The sequence below is a fragment of the Athalia rosae genome, chromosome 1 (genome assembly GCF_917208135.1).
Source record: "Athalia rosae chromosome 1, iyAthRosa1.1, whole genome shotgun sequence".
Classification (NCBI taxonomy): Eukaryota; Metazoa; Arthropoda; class Insecta; order Hymenoptera; family Athaliidae; genus Athalia; species Athalia rosae.
The window spans coordinates 19,695,680-19,714,626 of record NC_064026.1 but is presented as its reverse complement, the minus strand read 5'-3'; the positions used below and the strand labels follow the sequence as shown (position 1 = coordinate 19,714,626).

General features: G+C 42.8%; 3 protein-coding genes across 5 annotated transcripts in view; 1 reads left to right on the top strand and 2 right to left on the bottom strand.

Annotated features, from left to right (window-relative positions):
- Positions 1 to 18,947, top strand: part of LOC105692420 (protein artichoke-like) — a 53,737-nt gene that overhangs the window by 21,029 nt on the left and 13,761 nt on the right. The window lies entirely within an intron of this gene.
- On the bottom strand, positions 1,605 to 3,775 carry LOC105692458 (maltase 2-like). The gene has a single exon (XM_012411677.2). It carries the CDS (start codon positions 3,587 to 3,589, stop codon positions 1,844 to 1,846), a length of 1,746 nt encoding a protein of 581 aa, XP_012267100.2. The 5' UTR covers positions 3,590 to 3,775; the 3' UTR covers positions 1,605 to 1,843.
- Positions 3,924 to 5,843, bottom strand: LOC105692457 (maltase 2-like). Its single transcript, XM_012411676.2, has one exon. The coding sequence runs from the start codon at positions 5,821 to 5,823 to the stop codon at positions 4,072 to 4,074; it is 1,752 nt and encodes a 583-aa protein (XP_012267099.2). The 5' UTR covers positions 5,824 to 5,843; the 3' UTR covers positions 3,924 to 4,071.

Genomic DNA, 18,947 nt, shown 5'->3' with positions numbered 1-18,947 from the left:
CTTTGTGGGAATATAAAAACGCGCGAATAGTCCAGATGGTAGTTCGGAACGATACTTTTTCTACGGTAAAATTATTCCGCCTACGCTTGAAGCCACGTATTATTTCCCAACTGTAAGTGCATAGCACCGAATGCGAACGAGACGGCGGAATATTAGCCTTCCGGAAACGGAAACGCCCGGCTAAATCACTCCCGCTACTAAATTAAGAGATCAACAATTGCTGCCCACGTGGAGAACGGAAAAGACGTATCGTCGTACAAGCCCCACTACAATGCATCGAAATTGTTCAACGAGGTTCGTAACCGCGCTTCTATACCCAACCTGTGATACATACACGCGAAACAAATTGCAAACGGCGAACGAGGGTGCCGGTCGTCGCATGTCCGGATAACAACGAGGGATGCATCGATCTAGTTGCAATTCCATTGGGACTGGAGGGAACCGTAATTGGCTACCACCTGGTCCAGCCGCTACAGTTCACCTATAGGGCGAACGAAACCTAGTTGATGAACAATTTAATAAGTAGATTACGGCGAGAATGATGAATCCCACTTGGTCTATGCACCTTAAAATATTTTGAACGATTACGTAAGCAATAACTCCGGAGTGGTATAGGTAGGTATGCTACACTGTTGTCGGCCATAATTCGATTCGATCGATCATCCGTTTGATAGATAGGAGTTGTAAAAGCTTAATGGCTGACCGGTTAGAAGGTACGATGGAAACGAAAGGTACGTCGAATTCGATTGAAAATAGAAGGTACACATGAGTTGCGGAATTGGCTGTGATATCTGCAGGAAAAATGCGATTGGATAATTCTGGCTTCTCTGTAAAGACAAAAAAAAAAAAACAAAAACAGAAAACAGAAAACGTTTGTAATAATTCACAATTCAGACGGTGAAAGAAAAATACGCGTTCATTGCCGGTGGTCGTGTTCCAGATATCCGCAAACTTCGACTCACAGAAAATGTTATAGCTTGCCAGAGGGCATGGCCCAATCCCTCGGGAGCCCCAATTCCCAAAGTCCTATAATTCGACGACGATCACAAGATAGCGGCGACGAAATGTACGTGCCGGAAAAAGTTAATCGCAAGGTTCTTTGAGCTCCACGGAACCCCTAAACTGGGGCGTTAAATCGTTCGAAAGTAACTGGAACACGCGAATCGACCGCGTGAACTCGCATACACATCCGTAGGCACCAATCACGCTGAGTGCATATTCTTTATTACCAAAACGGTGGGATCCGCATTTAAATGCATATACATACGTATACATGGATACACGTGATAAACAAGTCGTACCGAGAGACCCGAGGAAAAAAAATTTCGTTCGCAGCGTGTAAAAGTTTTTTCCGCCAATTCACATGTCCTTATAACGTCGCTGCTCGAGCGTGCATGTGCATGGCTGTCAAATGAATGTCAGTTGGTGTAAGCTCGGAGTTTTACGTTGATTATTTTTACCTTAATTACGGCGTACGAGCGTAGTGATGGACGGATTTTCATATCCGCTACTAATACGCGTAAAAATGATGACGCCGAATGTGACGGGAAAATAAAAAAGGGGGCCGGCGATTGAACGAAAAGGTTGCCGATCGATTATCGGAATTTCCTGGAATCAACCATAACACTTTTACTTTTTTTTTACGGACAGTAATTTGCCGATAAAGCTTCATACTTTTGTGTAGCGCTAGAAATTGTGATTGATCATCTCCTTTTATCACTGCGTATTTTTTTAATAACCGATAGTAGGAAGATACCACGTATTTCCTTCCGTTGTTCTTTTTTTTGTTCTTTATTTTTTGAAAAATATCCTACCGAATAGCCGCTGTATCAGAAATCCTAACTTACGGCACTCGTCCCTTGACGATATTGTACAATTTTTCGGAAGTGAGAACCACCGTTGCGGCACTTTGCAATTGATAGTTTTTAGTGGATATCCTGCTTCCCGGAACGATATCGGAGGCGACACTCGAAGTGTAGACGATCATTTCGTCGAGCTCGTCCGTGACGTTAACTATCCGTGAGGTTCTGTCACAGTTCAATAGCGCGATTATCGGAGACGCTCCGGTAACTGTTCGGACAACAGCTAGGACATTGTCACCCAAAACCTCCACGATCAAAGATCCTCGCTGCAGTATATCCAACTTTCTCAGTTCCATCATGGCCTGGTAAACACGATAGTGTGAGTGCCCCGCTGCCTTTTGAGCCTCGAGGTTGAGAGACATGTAATTCTCATTAACCGGAAGCCATGTTTCATTTTTAGACGAAAATCCCGCACTGGTTGAATTGTCCCATTGGAACGGAGTTCTCGCCGGGTCACGAGTGTACAGTTCGTAATGGTCTCTGTCACTGTTGCAAGCCAACGGATCGACACTCTCCTCCCAGGATATTTCGCCGTCGAGCATGCCGATTTCATCCCCGTAGTACGTGACAACGATCCCGGGGAGAATCGAGCAAAGAACTGTCATCTGATCCGCACGATCCGTGCCGAATCTGGAAGCGACACGCCTGTGGTCATGATTTCCGATTACCCAATTCGCGACGTAATTCTCGGGCATGTTATCGAGCCATTGGTAAATGAGATTTTTCAGCTCTACGGCGGTTGAATCCTTCCCAGCGTAGAAAATGAACTCGAAATTGAAGGGTAGGTTGGAACCGTAGGTGTAATACTTCATCACCAAATCTATTCTGGCCCATGCCTCGGATAATATCACTTTACTGGCGGTGTTAGTCACCTCGGAATACTCGTCGAGAAGTTCCCTCCACGATTGGAGAACCGAGTAGGTTTCATTCAAATCACAGGTGAAGGTATGATTGAGAGAATTGTAGGATCCGGCTGTCGCGTTTTCCTCATTAGACGGAGGCTCGTCTTCAAGCTCCTCATTCTCGAACATCTGGTTAATCGCATCTATACGGAAGCCATCCACACCTCTTTTCAACCAGAACGAAAGAACGTCCCTCATCTCCCTTCTTACATTTTCGTTTCTGTAATTGAGATCAGGCTGTCCCTTGCCGAATATATGATAATAATACTGACTTCTTTCTTCGTTCCATTCCCAGGCGGATCCCAAGACGCCGCTTAGCCAATTGTTCGGTGGTAGATTAGTTCCATTTGGACCTTCTCTTCCGTCGTGCCAAATGTAATAATCGGTGTAGGGGTCCACGCGCCGGACACTTTTGTCAAACCATTCGTGCCGATCGGAGCTATGATTCGGCACGAAATCCAGAATCACCTTCAAGCCGAGAGTTTTCGCCTTCGTAACAAGCCTGTCGAAATCATCGAGGGTGCCAAAAGTGGGATCAACATCCGTAAAGTTTGATACGTCGTATCCCCAATCAGCCATCGGACTCGGATAAATCGGTGATATCCAAAACGCGCCAACTCCCGCGTCAGCCAGGTGCTCCAATCTACTGGTAATTCCGTTCAGATCGCCAACACCGTCCCCATCGCTGTCCTTGAAGCTTCTCGGATAGATTTGATAAAAAGCTGTCGTTTTCCACCAATCATTGCTTGAGATAGTTTCCGTTCTCGTTCCGCAGGCGCGAACGTTCACCACCGCAACAAATAATATTGTCAATCGTTGCAGCATGACGTTAATTACGATTCGTCGTTGGAAATGAGATCAGCAAGTCCGCTGCTTGGTATGTATACCGAAGTAACTGGTGAAAAAATAATCGAAACTTGAAAAACCCTTTATCATTAACGGACAACATCGAGTACTTTATCTTTAGCGCTTGGAATTTTATTCGAAATTCTAATGGCTTTTCAAAAACGAGCGAACCAACTCACTCTTAGGATTATAGAGCAGTAACATTTTGATAAGAGAACTTTATCGGATTCGTATTGGCTTTGCGATTTCACGTAACGGTATCGTCACCTCTTATGTTGAGAGCTGAAGGGTGGAGTGAACACATGAGAGATCATACGTGGTCGTATGTAAACGTATATTTACTTTAAATTTTCATGAATTTTTGTACATCAATTTCAGCGATAATGACTAACTTAGTTTTGCACCAATGGAAAACGAATGACATGAAAGAAAAGTACATAATGCGAAGAATCGTTTCAAATTTAATAACTGCTCTTGATAATTTGGTACAACTTCGGGGACAAGAGAACCACGGTTGCAGCCCGCGGCAGTTGATAGCTCGTCGTTGTTATATTGGTACCCGGAACAACGCCCGAATCAACGCTCGAAGTATAAACGGTCATTAGATCGAGTTCGGTCGTTATGACGGGTATGGTCACCGGAGTTTCCCCGCAGTTTACCAGTCCGATGACCGGTGGAATTCCAGCGACACTTCGGACAATGGCCAGAACGTTGCTAGACATAACCGTCACGGTCAAATCTCCTCTTTTAAGCAAGGGAATTTTCCTCAAAGTGGTCATGGCCTGGTAGACATGATAATGCGAGTGCTCCTGTACTTGCTGCGCCGCAAGGTTGAGCCATAGGTAATTCGGGTTAACCGGAAGCCACGTTGTGCTGCTGGTGGAAAATCCGGCGCTCGTCGTGGCGTCCCACTGGAACGGAGTTCTTTCAGGGTCGCGAGAATATGGTTCGTAAATCTCTTCGTTGGTATTACAAGCCGATGGATCGACGGTCTCTTCCCACGAAAGTTCTCCGTCAAGCATACCGATTTCATCACCATTGTAGGTTACGAGAACGCCAGGAAGTAATGCCGACACGATCGACATCTGATCAACGCGATCTATGCCGTATCTCGAACCAGTTCTACGCTGATCGTGATTTCCGACTACCCAATTAGCGGTGTAGCCCGTAGGCATGTGTTCCACCCATTCGTCAATCAGATTTTTGAACTGCGTCGCGGTTGTTCCATTTCTGGCGTCTGTTATAAACCTAAAGTTGAATGGAATGTTAGAACCGTGAGTGTAGTAGTCCATAACTCGATCGATACTGGCGTATCCCTCCGTCATTATCACTTTCGTATCGGTGTTAGTGTTTGCGGAATAATTGTCGAGGAGTTCTCGCCAAGATTGAAGAACGTCGTACGTTTCGTTCAGATCCCTGGTATAGATGTGACTCAGAGAATCGTAGTATCCATCCGGCACATCCGGTCTGTTGGACGGAGGTTCGTCCGGGAGAGACTCGTCTTCGAACATGTGATTGATCGCGTCGATTCGGAATCCTTCGACGCCTCTCTCTATCCAAAAGGTGAGAACGTCCTCCATCTCTTTTCTCAAATTTGCATCCCTGTAGTTGAGATCTGGTTGGCCCTTGTGAAACATGTGATAATAAAACTGACCTCTTTGCTCGTTCCATTCCCACGCAGATCCCTGAAATCCACTGATCCAATTGTTTGGCGGTAAACGAGCGCCGGTCTCGTCGACTCCCTTCGAATCTCGCCAGATGTAGTAGTTTGTGTAAGGATCCACGCGATTCACGCTCTTCTCGAACCACTCGTGTTTGTCGGAGCTGTGATTCGGAACGAAATCCATGATCACCTTCAAATTGAGCTGCTTGGCTTTCGCGACGAGGTCGTCGAAATCGGCGAGCGAACCGAAAACGGGATCGATGTCCTTGAAGTCCGCTATGTCGTATCCGAAATCGGCCATCGGACTCGGATATATCGGTGATATCCAAAACGCACCGGCCCCCGCGTCAGCTATGTGCTCCATTTTGCTCGTTATGCCCTTCAGGTCTCCGATACCGTCGCCATTGCTATCCATAAAACTCCTCGGATAGATTTGATAAAAAGTTGTTGTTTTCCACCAATCTTGACTGGCGACAGTTTCGGTGCCCGTTCTACAGGCCCGGCTGCTCGCCAGCGCGATGCACAATATTGCCAACCGAAGCAGCATCATAACCAAGAATGTTTTTTGCAAGCGGAGCATCTTCGTTATATAGGTATGCTTCGACTCGCACGAATCTATGTCGATTCGAAAATTGTATAACCAACGATTAGGAAAAACGTTACGAACGCACTATCTTATCCGTAAAAAATCCAACACCGATAATTGCCGGGCATAGTTTCTGAAATAAAAAAAAAGCAAATCGATATCGTATCAACAGGTGCTCGTATAGATGCACGCCAAAAAAATAACTCCTCCTCGGGGAAAAATCGATGACGTGTAATTTTCTGCATCGGTACAAACGTGTACGTACATATATATACATACGTGATGTTCACTTCCGCCACCTAATCTATCGAGAAAATCACATAATTCAGAATCTCGGTTCTCCCGTTCCGAAACGTTACAACCCAATTATTATACCATCCTCCGGTGGTAATCAGGAATTCTTATCTAGCGTTTGTCTTGCGTGCACAGGCCTCTCACCGCTGTTATCTTTGCATGTATAATTCGAAGGTTCCGCGGCCAGCAAAGTGGCTCATAGCCTTTTCTCGGTTAATTCTAAGCGGAGAGGTCAACAATTTCATTCGAAAATATCAAACGAATCACGATTCTGTACGCCTTTACCGTTCGTTCACTTTTCTTTTTCATCCCGATACGACGAACATCCGTCCGTAGGTTTCCGCCACCTGTTGCAAACTCGCGAATAATTACAATGTGATAATTGACTCGCCGTTGTTTAGTTAATGAGAATTAGACAAACGCACATTGATTGAATCTTCTGCCATCCTCATCATTTCAATGTTTTGTTCGCTCGTACAAATATATTTGTCCATGAATCTCGTTTACTCATTACGTTCGGTTCAAATACAAAGGCCCCCCCGACACGTATCCGACAACCCTCGGGGCGTTGTCGAACGTGAATTATGAGCTTAGCAATCGTTCCATCAATTTACATCCTGTTTTTGTTTCGTGATAAATTGAGATGGGCTTCCGAGCCATGCACCGAAAAATTGCTGCGTGATGACGGGTTGCAACCACCTTGAAACAGACGTCGATAACACCGATGAAACAGCCGTTAACGTTCTGCTTAATCGGGACGAGTAAGAAAAAATCGAGAAGGAAGTTTGAAAAAAAAAGGATACGAAGGAACGGAAAACTTCGCCGAGTATGGTTTAGAGATCCTTGAAAAACAGTGAGCCCTGTTATCGAAAGCCTCGGGCGTTTTCGTTAATGGAATTTCCGTCGCTGCCCGTTTAATGTGTGCACTCTTATAGCTGTTCCTAAATTTCACTTTTCCCCCCATCGCCAACGTTCTATATTTGTTGAATTATATCGAATTGTCGGTGGATAAAGCTGCTTAACCAGAGCCAAGAGGCTGTCAAACGTCGTGCCGGTTCAACCTCGGAAGCTGGCTAACAAACCGTATCCGAAGACAGGCCTCGTGTCTTGAATAAATTGGAGGGATCCTATAAAAGAGAATCCAAGCAACGGGAACCCCGTTGATGTTCCAATCGCTGCTAAAAATCCCATTCTTGCACCTCTGAACGTTGAACGTGAAAAATCCTCCCCTGCGAAAAAAAGAAAGAACAAAAAACATAAAAACAACAAAAAAGAAAAAAAAAAGGAAAACAGACATCGGTCTTTGAAAGACTGTACGAGAAAGGTATTCGCGAAAGATTCTCGATAAAATTTTTCCGTCGAATGTATGTTCTACGAAATAATGGTCTTCGCTCGAGGAAATCCCGAATGCTTTGAAGGTACCCGTATAATACACCGTACGTAGGCTGATTTTGGAAGAGTTTTTGATACTTCGTTCACCGTACCGTCTTGACTGATTTTCTCGTATGTACCTTTTATCTTGAACATCGCCCCCAAGCACTCGGTACATACTTCACCTCCGAACATCTGAAAGACCCTTCTTCGCGTATAATTTTACTTGTTACTTGTATATCGCATAAATTAAACGCGCTGCACCAGTCGCACATTCGCGTATCTAATTTGTCACAATGAAATTTACATCGGTTACGTAAATTACATTGGGAACAACACCGCGCTTAGAGTAGATAAGCGTAGCACTCATCGAAAGTTGTGTAATGAGTGTATTTATTTTTAATCGGCAAGAATAACGGAAAAAATTGAATTCCATATCTTTGTGGAAAAGTGCGCGGTGAGTAAATCCCTAGATAAAAGGCTTTGGAAGCCTTAAGCCTGTTCAACGAATCATATCGATACGATGTGATTCTGGTAAGAAAAATTAATATGTGACGATAATTTCAAGAGATAACGGGGTCATTGTTGGCCGAAATTTATCCCTCGGTTTCCCGAGAAAGAGGGAACGGCGGAAGCAGGAAAACGTTCGTAATCTCAGGCAGCTCAGGGGTTTCGCTTTTCGTATATATCGTCTTTCCGCGTGCCGCGCTGTATTATAACGCGACTAAATACACACCAGGATTGCCTTTGTCCTCCGTAATTTACACCTTGAAAATGTTAAGGCGTATTTACCGGGTTATAATTAACTCCAGAGGTAATACCTTTCGCTTTGAAGTAGCTGGGCTTTAGACGGTTAACAGACTCGGAACTGGACTTATGACAATTGTACGGGATTTCCGTGAGACAAAAATTCATTCGATCCACCGTAAAATATATGCTCTGCGTTCGAACTGCCATAACCGGAAGAGAAAAAAAAAAAAAGAAAAAAACCTTAATAAAAAAGGGGAGGCGGCAACTCTATCATTCAACGTTCTCCCCGACCGTTCCACATTTCATTGTACAGAATACATATTGCCCGGAACTTCTCGAGCTGAAAGTATTTGGTTCGATACCTAATAAGACCCTTGCCCGATAGTGGGGAAATTGATCGAGTGCCGACGTGAAAGAATTCGTTCCGAAAGTTCGCCGGTCGGGTGTCGGTATTCGGGGGAAAAAGAGTCGTCTTGACCAAAGGTCAAAAGGTCGAAACGACACCGAGGAGCACTCGTTTCTCAGCTATTTCACAACGATTCTAGAGGGAGCGTACCGAACTTCCTACCTTCCTCCCTTCGGCCCGCGAATTCTTCCGGACTACGTGCGATCCGACGCAACCAACCCAGCGTAATCTCCGAGTGGGGAGGTATACTAGTCCCTTTGTGAAAGCGAAATTTCTTGCTTAGATATACGTGAATTTTTTTCTCATTTCATGGACGAATTACCCTCAAAGCTACATTCGTAATAATTCCAATCTCTCTCGCCGTATAAAACCCTATCCAATTATACTTACACGTCAAATGCGAGTGCGCCGGTCGAATTCGTCGATACGAACGGTGAATATTTTGCCGTTGTCTTTGTTACTAACCGCGTATAGAATTTTTCCTTGTCTTTCGGTTCCCAAGGGCTGAAACCCGTAGGTTTGAGATATTTTCAACCCCTGTATAAAACTCGTTGTACGGAGGGAAGCTTTAATTCACTTTCCCACTTCGGGTGGGTGAGTTTTACATTGAAATTTTTATCTCGTTCTTATATTTCGAAGAAACACATTGCCCCCCCCCCCCCCCCCCCCCATCCATTATAAAGGTCGCTCTGCGTCGAGGACCCCGTTATTCCAGATTTTGTAAAAACAAGAATAATACAACGACCTCGTTCTTCGGGGGCGGGGGCGGGGGGGGGGGGGGGGGGGGGGCCACGCCGAGGTCAAAGTCGACGAGAAACCGTCCGTGGAACCGTCATTGGTTGATCGGTGCCCCGAACATTTTTCTGTTAATTCTAGCAGCAAAGTAAATGTTTCGAAACGAAGAGAAACAGGCCATCAAGCTCCTGAGTGGGTCTGCCCATTAGCTGTGGAACGTTGTCGGATGAAACGGGGGCAGCTGGATATATACGCCTGTACGGCTGTATATGCCACTGTTTCTGCTCCAAGATCGAGATGAGAACGCTCGAGTTTCGCGGTCGTAGAAGAGGTCGGACCCCATTAAAAGGAGGAGCTGTGCCAGCTTTGTCCACCCGGTACAAAACAGCTGCCCATATCGCGACAATCTTAGAATCCTCCGCATGTGGAAGAACCCTTGCGATGACCGTTTCGTGCTCGCTTGCGAATAGGGTGAAAATAAAAGAAAAAATGAACGATATTTTTTCCCGCTTTCCTATCACCGCGGTTCACATGTTGAGAAAAGTCGAAAATAAAAGTGAGTAAAAATGGCGTATCTAGATGGCAAAAATTGGGAATTTTCAGGTCGATATATTCAGTGATTGTACTCACAATAATACTGGGCCACACCGCGCGGCACTTGTTGTTCGTCGGAACCTCCGGCGATATGCGGGTTACATTATCGGATGATGAATAATCTAACGACTAACAAATACGAATGCGTTGCGATAATCGAAAATCGAACCTTGCAGTGCAATATATTATTTGTATCGCTACGATCGAAGGCGGAATGAACGGTGGAAAATACACGTTTTTCCGTTGAGGAGATGAATAAGTTGAGGAACGGTTGCCACTTGAATTATTCCATGATCTCACGTGTATCACGCGCACGTACGATACACCGCTATATAATAGGGAAAACGTTTTACGGGACAAAAATACATTTCGTTCGAACGACGTCGATACGTTTATTTTTTTTTTTATTTTTTTTTTACGCGATTACACGTTCCGACTACGCACATTTCGATGGATCGCGGATATACCGCTGGCATTGAATCGGAGGAATTCGAATCACCCGTTATAAATAACTAAAACACCAACAAATCTTATGCGTACGAAATGAGAAAAAACAAGCTAATAAATCCATCACTCTTTCTCTCCCTCTCTCTTGCACTTCTTCTCTGCCTCCCTCTGTTCCTCTATTCGCCGCAGTGAATCCGAGCACGGAGAAGGACTGATTGATCGAAATGTTCCGATACCAACCAGAGGTAGAAATGAACGTTTCGGTGCTCGGTAGCACGATTGAGAGAACCGAATCATAAGAAGAAAATCATGGGATGAAGATCGAAGTTCAACAATCTTCCAGCGAGTCAAATAGAATGCAGCCAATTTCTGAGGTTTTTCAACATTTTTCGCAAAAGGCTAGTCACGTACGTAACGTGTAGCGAAAAGTTGAATGAAAGCGGCGTCTGGCATCGAGATAGCTAAAATAAAGATATCGCTGCGGTAAAAGAGCCTCGAATTCTAACCCCAACCGCAACATTGGGGCACGAGTCTCTCGATCACTTTACACTATTGATAAAATAGGAAGTGTAGAGAGAGAAGGAGCGAAGGATACGGGTAGAGAGCGAAATAGAGAAAGATAAAGGGAGCAGCCTTCTCCGCAGCGGCTGAGCGAAGCTAAAGTGTTTCCGCGATAGCTAGGAATGATTATATCGGGGGCCCTCCCTTCCGCAGCGAGATCAAGGAAACGCTCGCGGAACCCCAAAGTGTATAAAATAAGGTAAGGGGGAATCCCTTCGAAGCTCGAGAAAAACCCTTGCACAACGATATGGATTTACCGCAATTTATATCTCGCATTTCACCGCGGTACGAATGAATAATTACGACGTATTTGCGCTACGAATTACCTGTTTTCGATTTTTTCTTTCGTCATCCCCCGGAATGCTGCAACGGGAGCACTCGGCGAGTCGATCGTATTCATCGTACGGCTAGCCTGATAAAAACCAAGCGAGAAAGAAAAAGAAATGAATGAGTTTCTGTTAACCGGTTAACGACGGATGACGGAATTATTTATACGTTTCGCAACATCTGAATTCCGTACACCCTTTAACCCTACTTCAAAAAAACAGCGAAGACGTTGAAACGTTGCCACTTGTAGGGTTTTCACGCACGAGAAGTGAGATAAATCGTATTTTTATGGTTAATTATTCATAAAAACCCATTGTTATATTTCACCCCTTTGTTTTCCCTTCGGCAAAACGTTGATAGGGGGATGAGGATCGGTTTGCTTGCGAGTGCTCGCCTAAAAAAGCGGAAAAAAATTCAAGGGAGAAAGTTCATCGGATTTTTTTTCAATCATTCACTCCCTTACATTCTCTATACTCTTACCCTCGTTCGCCGCACGAGCTAAGGCTATAAAACGTAAAGGAAATTCCTTAACGAGATCTATTACACTCTTGTTCTTTGCTTTTCTTCACCTTTTCTACACCTCTTTTTTTTCCCCGTACGTGTACGAGGATGTACGTACATATATTTTCCTTAAACCCTCATCTTTTCTTCGCCTTCTTTTCTCCTCATTTCGAAGAAAACACATCGAATAATACGATAATATAACACACGGGTCCTATGGACGTCATGCAACTAAGCTTCCAACTTCAAAAGGACGCAACGCGAGTGCAAAGGGCGTAGACTAGGGCCGCCTTGGTTGCTGCAGCAGTCATGGGTTATAAAATATGTACCCGACACGCGAAGGGCCAAGTACCAGGGCAAGTGCGTGCGTAGACTGGTCTAGTGGCGGAAAGTGCTTAGCAGTACTTCTGCAAACTCTCGTCCTTTTTTTTTTTTTCTCTTACTTCTCTTTTCCTTCTCATCCCCTCTATACTCCGTGTTTGTTTTTTCTTTTTTTTTTTTTTTTTTTTGTCTTTCATTTCTGCTTCCTTTTTTATTTTTTTTTTCTTCCCTCTTTTTGCACCTCGGCCAGCTATAGCGCGGAAGTTGGATGAATTCCGCTCGCTACCTCTCGCTGGCATCGTCACGAGGACGTGTTATAACCTGTGCAAGGAATGGCCCCGGCAAGCTGCGTACGTTTTAATTATAACCATCTACCCCTACTTGCCAGCTACTGCACCCTTAAGTGAGGTACACCGTTAGGGTTATACCGAGATTATTCGTACTAATAATTATTTTAATTACGTGATGCCGCGCGGTAACCGCACCACCGCGAGTCGTGTACGACGTTCCTCGGTGAGGAGAAAATAAAAAAATGGAGAGGAGGAGCAGAGAACAAAAAGAAAAAATGTACGAAACACCGACGAAGTACCAAAAAATGGAATAAAAAAAAAAAATATGGAAAAAAAAAAAAGAAGTAAAACGGTACGAAACTTGAAATGACTCACGACGTTTTATTTGTTCAGGTAGCAAAAATCTTCGAGGCGAAATTCGGTATTACGAATCTCATTGTCCGTCGAGTTAGATTGGGGTCTCGAGTTTGAGGAGAGAGCTGCAGAGGCTTTTCCGCTGAAAAGAAATTACAAAATCACTACCCCTCAGCTCTTCTTCTTTATCTTCTTCCCCCCACTCGCTCTCTTTGTACACCGATGAATCCATTTTCTCATATTTTCGTATCCGTCCCGTGTTTGAACGAAACCCTATAAATAGGTATAGGTGTATCGTACAAGTACTGCGCATCTATATTTGACTCGAATGCTTCCACGCAATTATAGATTTTCATCATCCGTCCGACCATAGCCGCCTCCATTTCCTGATGGACATCGACCCCCCGCTCCCGCGGTTCACCTGGATCGAGAAGCTCTCGCAAGTTCTGAAATTTTGCGTAACGCAATTTCTCCGATCATTTTTCCATATGGTGCTTACTTACTCATGCGTTACAAGATATCGCGTTGTTGCGTGTAACGGCTGAATGTCGATGTAAAGTTTTGAAATATTTTCGTGTTGGTATTTACGACGATACAACACCGTAAGTCGTGATTCAGACAAACAGCTTTGAATAAAATAAAAATCTATAGAATACGAGATTGTGCCACGCATTCCCTGCTCTCGAGGTACTGCATGATGTAAAGCGCTAAACTGCAGCTATGCTGTAATTGCAGAACATTTTGAAGAGAATGAAAATAAAATATTTTCCAACGTACACCGAGCGTGTAATTAGGACAACTAATCATCTTTGTATAAAGTATGCCGCGTGCGGGCGACTTGAAACGATTAAAATTACGTTAATACGCGGTAGCACCTGCAGTGTACGGATAAAGGTGCAAGAATTAAAAAAGAAAAACGAATGAAAATAACGTACAGTACAAAAAACAAGAACGTACAAATGAGCCCGGCATTCGAAATACACGGTGCTAACACGTCATACAACCTTTCCGAAGTTTCTAAATATTATTAATTAGATTTCCGTGGATTGAAAATACCCCGCTAACGAAGCGTTCGACGTAATGAAAATCATTGTGAAATCATCGAGTGAGTTTACGGGTACAGCTGTCGGTTGACAAAATCAATCAGTGGAGTTAATTAAGAGAAACGCTTTTATATTTTCCGTTCACTGCAGCTGCTACGTTACTGCGGAGAATTTTCCTTAACGAAGCGAGAAATCTGACTTGGAATTTCATTACAAGAGTGTGTTGATTTGATTCTTTCTCTTTTTCGTCATTTTTATTCCTTTTTTCGTTCCCTTGATGTACCTACCTACGCACCCGACCTCAATCAGACGCTGGAATCGGGGAGAATAATTAAATATTCAGAAAAAATGCGAACTAATGAAAAAATGAGGGCTCATTTGATTAATTGGTACGCATGAGGTAGCAGCTCGTGATATGACAGAGAAAAATTGACTAAAAAAATAAACTTACATTCCGTGATAAATACAAACTTTGAAATATTATAGTCCGCTCTCGGATTCTCTAATTTGTCACCGTACGCAATCTCTTCCGCACAGAAACCGGCGGCAAATGGGAAAAGCAAAATTTTCAGGATTGAGTATAAAAATGACAGGGATGGATAACGGTAGCTTACTTTGAAAATCCCGTAAATCTAATATCTGACGATTTAAAAATTCTTGTGCGAAGGTTCAGAAAAATAAATGAAAACGATAAAAAAAAACATGTGGGCTAATCTGTCACGATCACTTGGCAAAAAGAAAATTTGTAACGCGACGCAAGCTCGGTATCTGGTGTAATAGTGTTGGAGATTTTTCTCAAAAAAATTTGGAATCCATGAAAGTGGAAATGCTGAAGAATTTTTTGGATTACCACGCCAATTATACGAGAATCATATTTCCCGAGTACTAATTAATAACCTGGACGATCTCAAATAAACGACGCGAGGGAAATAAGGTCTACAAAGCATGTTGCGCGAAAAAAAAGCAAAAACGTTATCCTCGAATACAGTTGTGTGTACAGTACGTACAATCATTTAGGCAGAGTTGATTGATCAAATGAAAAATGAAGCACGGTGTATTTGTAAATTTTGTAGAGGTATAATCAGGACTTTCATTCTCCTTTCCACCTGAAAACGCCCGGTATTCAGAAACTGGGAACTAAAGCGGATCTATTAATTTTCATTTATTGTCAAAGGGTAGAAAGTTCTCACCTCTGCAATGCCCACAATTTGCATCTAAATGAAAAACTTTTTTGGTTATTAGATTCTCCGAATTCAACCGCTCCCCGCGACGTGTAATTGTTCTAATCACATTAACGGCTAATGATTCCAATTCTAACTATCGGCCCTGATCGGGGGGGAGGGCTCCACTCCCCTGTTAATAAATGTTGAAACAACGGTGTTCGTATTCAAAAACCTCGAATGGATCGGATCCTGTACACTCGGAAAGCTCAGAAGATGGGTGATTCGGGAACAAAACAAAACACTTTAGAGATATCGAATATACTTGTATATAACAAGCCATATATATGTTCTATTCTATTATCTGATAGGCTTAAGTCGTGATTCAGAATTTTTCATATTTTTTTTGTCGTTATTTTATTTGTTTTTTTTTAGATTCGTTTATTAATTTTTCTTTGGTTATTATATTCATATTTTTCTAGAAATTTTTTTTTTTTAATACGGATAACTTGTGCGGTTCACACACGATTGAATACGGAGATGCCACCCTGATTATCCCTCATAAATAACCTGCGGTGACGCGGTTACGGGAAAATCAATCGATGAACGTTACCTCTTACAAAGAAATACTCCACCCACATGTACACGTTTTTTATCTCACACGACTCGCAACGCCTCAACGACCCAAGAATTCCGATATTCCTTTTACTTCATTTATTTCAAGTTATATGATCGTTACCGCTCCAGAAAAACAAAAAGGAGAGTAGATTCTGAAAACAAATAATTTGAGCCCTTCCCTGAAGCCATGAACTTAAATTGCGGCGGAAATCGATTATTTCTACTTTGATTTTTAATTTTTTATCATTTCTACTCTAACGAGATTCGAAAGTAATGAGAATTTATCGCTTTTCAACCGTAATAATAAAATGCCATAAATATTTTTGTTGGAATTTATGTATACAGTCAGTTCAAAAGTTGTATATCCCGGAAGTGTGCGCAGACAGAAATTCTTTATTGCAGGTAACGTATACGATGGCTTATTGTTGAAATCGGGCACAATATACCGTACAGAAAACAGAACAGGGAAGGAAAAAAATGTCGTCTCTCCGCCAGTCGTAAAAAAAATAAATTCCCATAACAATAAGTAACTTGGGCGGCTATAAATATTTATTCTGACCATCGCACGATATCGCCCATCATACACGCACCCTAGGGTGTTTCGTTTTTAGGCGATATATATTTTTTTTTTTTCACCTGCCACCCGAAAATCTGATACTTTTTTGCGAATCCATCTCTCCACGTATGCTGCGCTAGCGCCAAGGATAAGGGTATTTGTAATTGACGAAGAGGAGAACCGTCCTGCCGACTGGGCGTCGTAAGCCAAGCCTCAGCTTGATTATTCCAAGTATTGACGAACTGAACGTTGAAAAAAAAAAAAAGTGACATTAGAACGAAGCGACCATCGTGGTGGAACTCCTTTGCATCTCGTAAGCATCTCTGAAGACTGTTGAATAAAGATCAGTTAGACTTTGTAGAAAAAAGCAAATACTCTCGTTGTAGGACATAGGTAGTAAAGTACATATTGCCGCAGGTATCCCGGAAATTCACGTGCTCCTCTTTTTCCCCCACATCGCGCTCTACGTTTTCATTGTCCTTGTATTAGTAGTATCCTATTAGAAATGTATATGTAATTTAAAATTACACGTATTTCCGTGCCGTATTGCCGTTGCCGCCTCTGTCGCCGCTTTTGTATGTCGACGGTCATAATCGGCTTTGCGATTGGTTACGTTGCTGCAAATAGATAACGAGGTATAAACAAAGCTTGATGGAACCTAAAAAGGGTAATAGGAGGACGGGGAGGGCGGTTTGGGTCGTCATCGAACGGAATCGAAATTTCCAATGACGTTGTTGTAAATTATTTCACCGAAATATTTCCGCACTTTTTATCAGTTCGGATGTTATACGAAAAAAAAAGAGAACAAGGCACCGACGGCCATGCATAGTTTTTCGGAAAAATTTCAATATTTCATTCGATTCGTTCGTTATTGAATTGAATAATTTTTATTGGCAGAGGAAATAACGTAGTCGGATGGAATATGGATGTGGATTGAAATCCCACTGAATCCCGGATAGCCACGATCGACGCCTTTTCAACGGATGAAGCGGCGAATAAGGACTTTTACTACGACTACGCGGAGAAGTACTTGGGTCGCTCATGAATTTTACATTACCTTTGACGAGCTATTATCAAAATCTGTTTCAGAATAGGTGGTCATCGATCAAAATATTGAAGCATGGGAAATTCAAGTCCACAGTGTTCAATTTGGCGAAAAATTTATAAGCGGAAGTTTATATACCTGTAATACAGAACCCGGAAAAATAAAGTTCGCGAAATCTATGGCTCGTGTGATACGGAAACAATATTTTCGGTCTGTTGCCAAGAGAAAACCGATGTCGAGAACGACGTGTGCAAATTGAGGGTTAGAGTCGGCACCGACATTTATTGGAAATATAGAATTGCACCCTGTAACCCAATCACAGATAATGCCGACAAAGGAGCGGAACGATTGAAAAAAAAAAAAAACTTTCCATTTCTATATTCTTTTCGACCCGATTATTTCACATTTTTATCGTCAGTATCTCGAAGGGGATAATTATTTTCATTCGTCCCTGTAGGAATTTTACACAATCAAACGAAGACTAGCTGAAATTATTCTGAAAAATTTATCGAACGAATTCAATCGACCACCTCACCAGGTTTCGCATAAGTTATTTGAGTAGTTCGTTCAGATCGATGAAAGAAGCTCATCTAGTAAATGACGTTCCCGACCCTCCATCCCTTTCTACTGTTTAATAGCGCAATTGAAATTTGCTCTTAATTCCGGCTTACGCGGATCGATCAATGGGGAATTAGATCCGGGCCAGCTAATTAACCGAATCCTAGTAATCTCTCGGAAGCCTGAAGGCAGCCCGGGCTATTATTATCATCTAGTTCATTATACATTCATATTTTGTAAGACAGAAAAAAACAAGTGAAACTTGCCAAACCATCGAAAGGATAATCGATTACTATTTACCGAGTTCTAGACGCAAATCCTATGAGTGCGGATTGTTCCTGTTTGAAAATAAATTCCATGAAACGCGTGATTCGAAAGGCTAATTGGTGGCGCCAGCAGGGGCAAGCCCGTATGCAGCTGAGGAGCGAAATGACTCCGGGATTTTAATCGCTCCGGGAGATAATTTAAGCGGAAAACTTTCCCCGACGGGAACACGAAGGGTAGAATTTTGCGGGGACTGGCAAAATGCAGTAAAAAATACATCGCAAGCGAGTTAACACGGACAATTCGGGAAGATACGAAATGAAAGTAGCGCGAACGACTTTTCACTTTTTACCGCATGTTACATCGGAATCAGATATCGCGATATCGCATCTATACCGTGTCCCCACCAACCTACGTTTGTTGTACCAAGAGAACGTCAGCAGTAATTTCCGTGAAATACAATTTCCGCAAAATCTTTCTTCATTCTTTTTCTTCTCCGATCCGTTATTTCTTTTTAAAAAAGACAGACTTCGTGTTTTCTGCGACAAATAAAGTTCCGTTATTACCGGTATTATATCTAAAATAGAGTTGTGTTCGCGGAATGCGTATCTCTTTTACCTCATTGTATACTCTGTTGTTACTGCAGTAATACCTAGTAAAATGAAAACGATTTCATTGAGATTGCGTGCAGGCCTACGCGCGGGTAACAGTTGTTTTTTCCACGGACTTTAAATAGCCCCTTTCTAGCTATGAATCTAAACGGCGGTAACCGTATCAGAATTGAAATCGTTCCAAACCTCGAGCGAATTTACCTACTCCAGCGTTGTTTAGCTCCGGACAGGTGGTGAGTTGGAAAAAAATTCGATTCCAATTTAGAATTTAATATCTCCGAT

Bases quoted from the DNA above. Each gene is read 5' to 3' on its own strand.
- LOC105692457 (XM_012411676.2), bottom strand. From the start codon at position 5,823: ATGATGCTGCTTCGGTTGGCAATATTGTGCATCGCGCTGGCGAGCAGC.
- LOC105692458 (XM_012411677.2), bottom strand. From the start codon at position 3,589: ATGCTGCAACGATTGACAATATTATTTGTTGCGGTGGTGAACGTTCGC.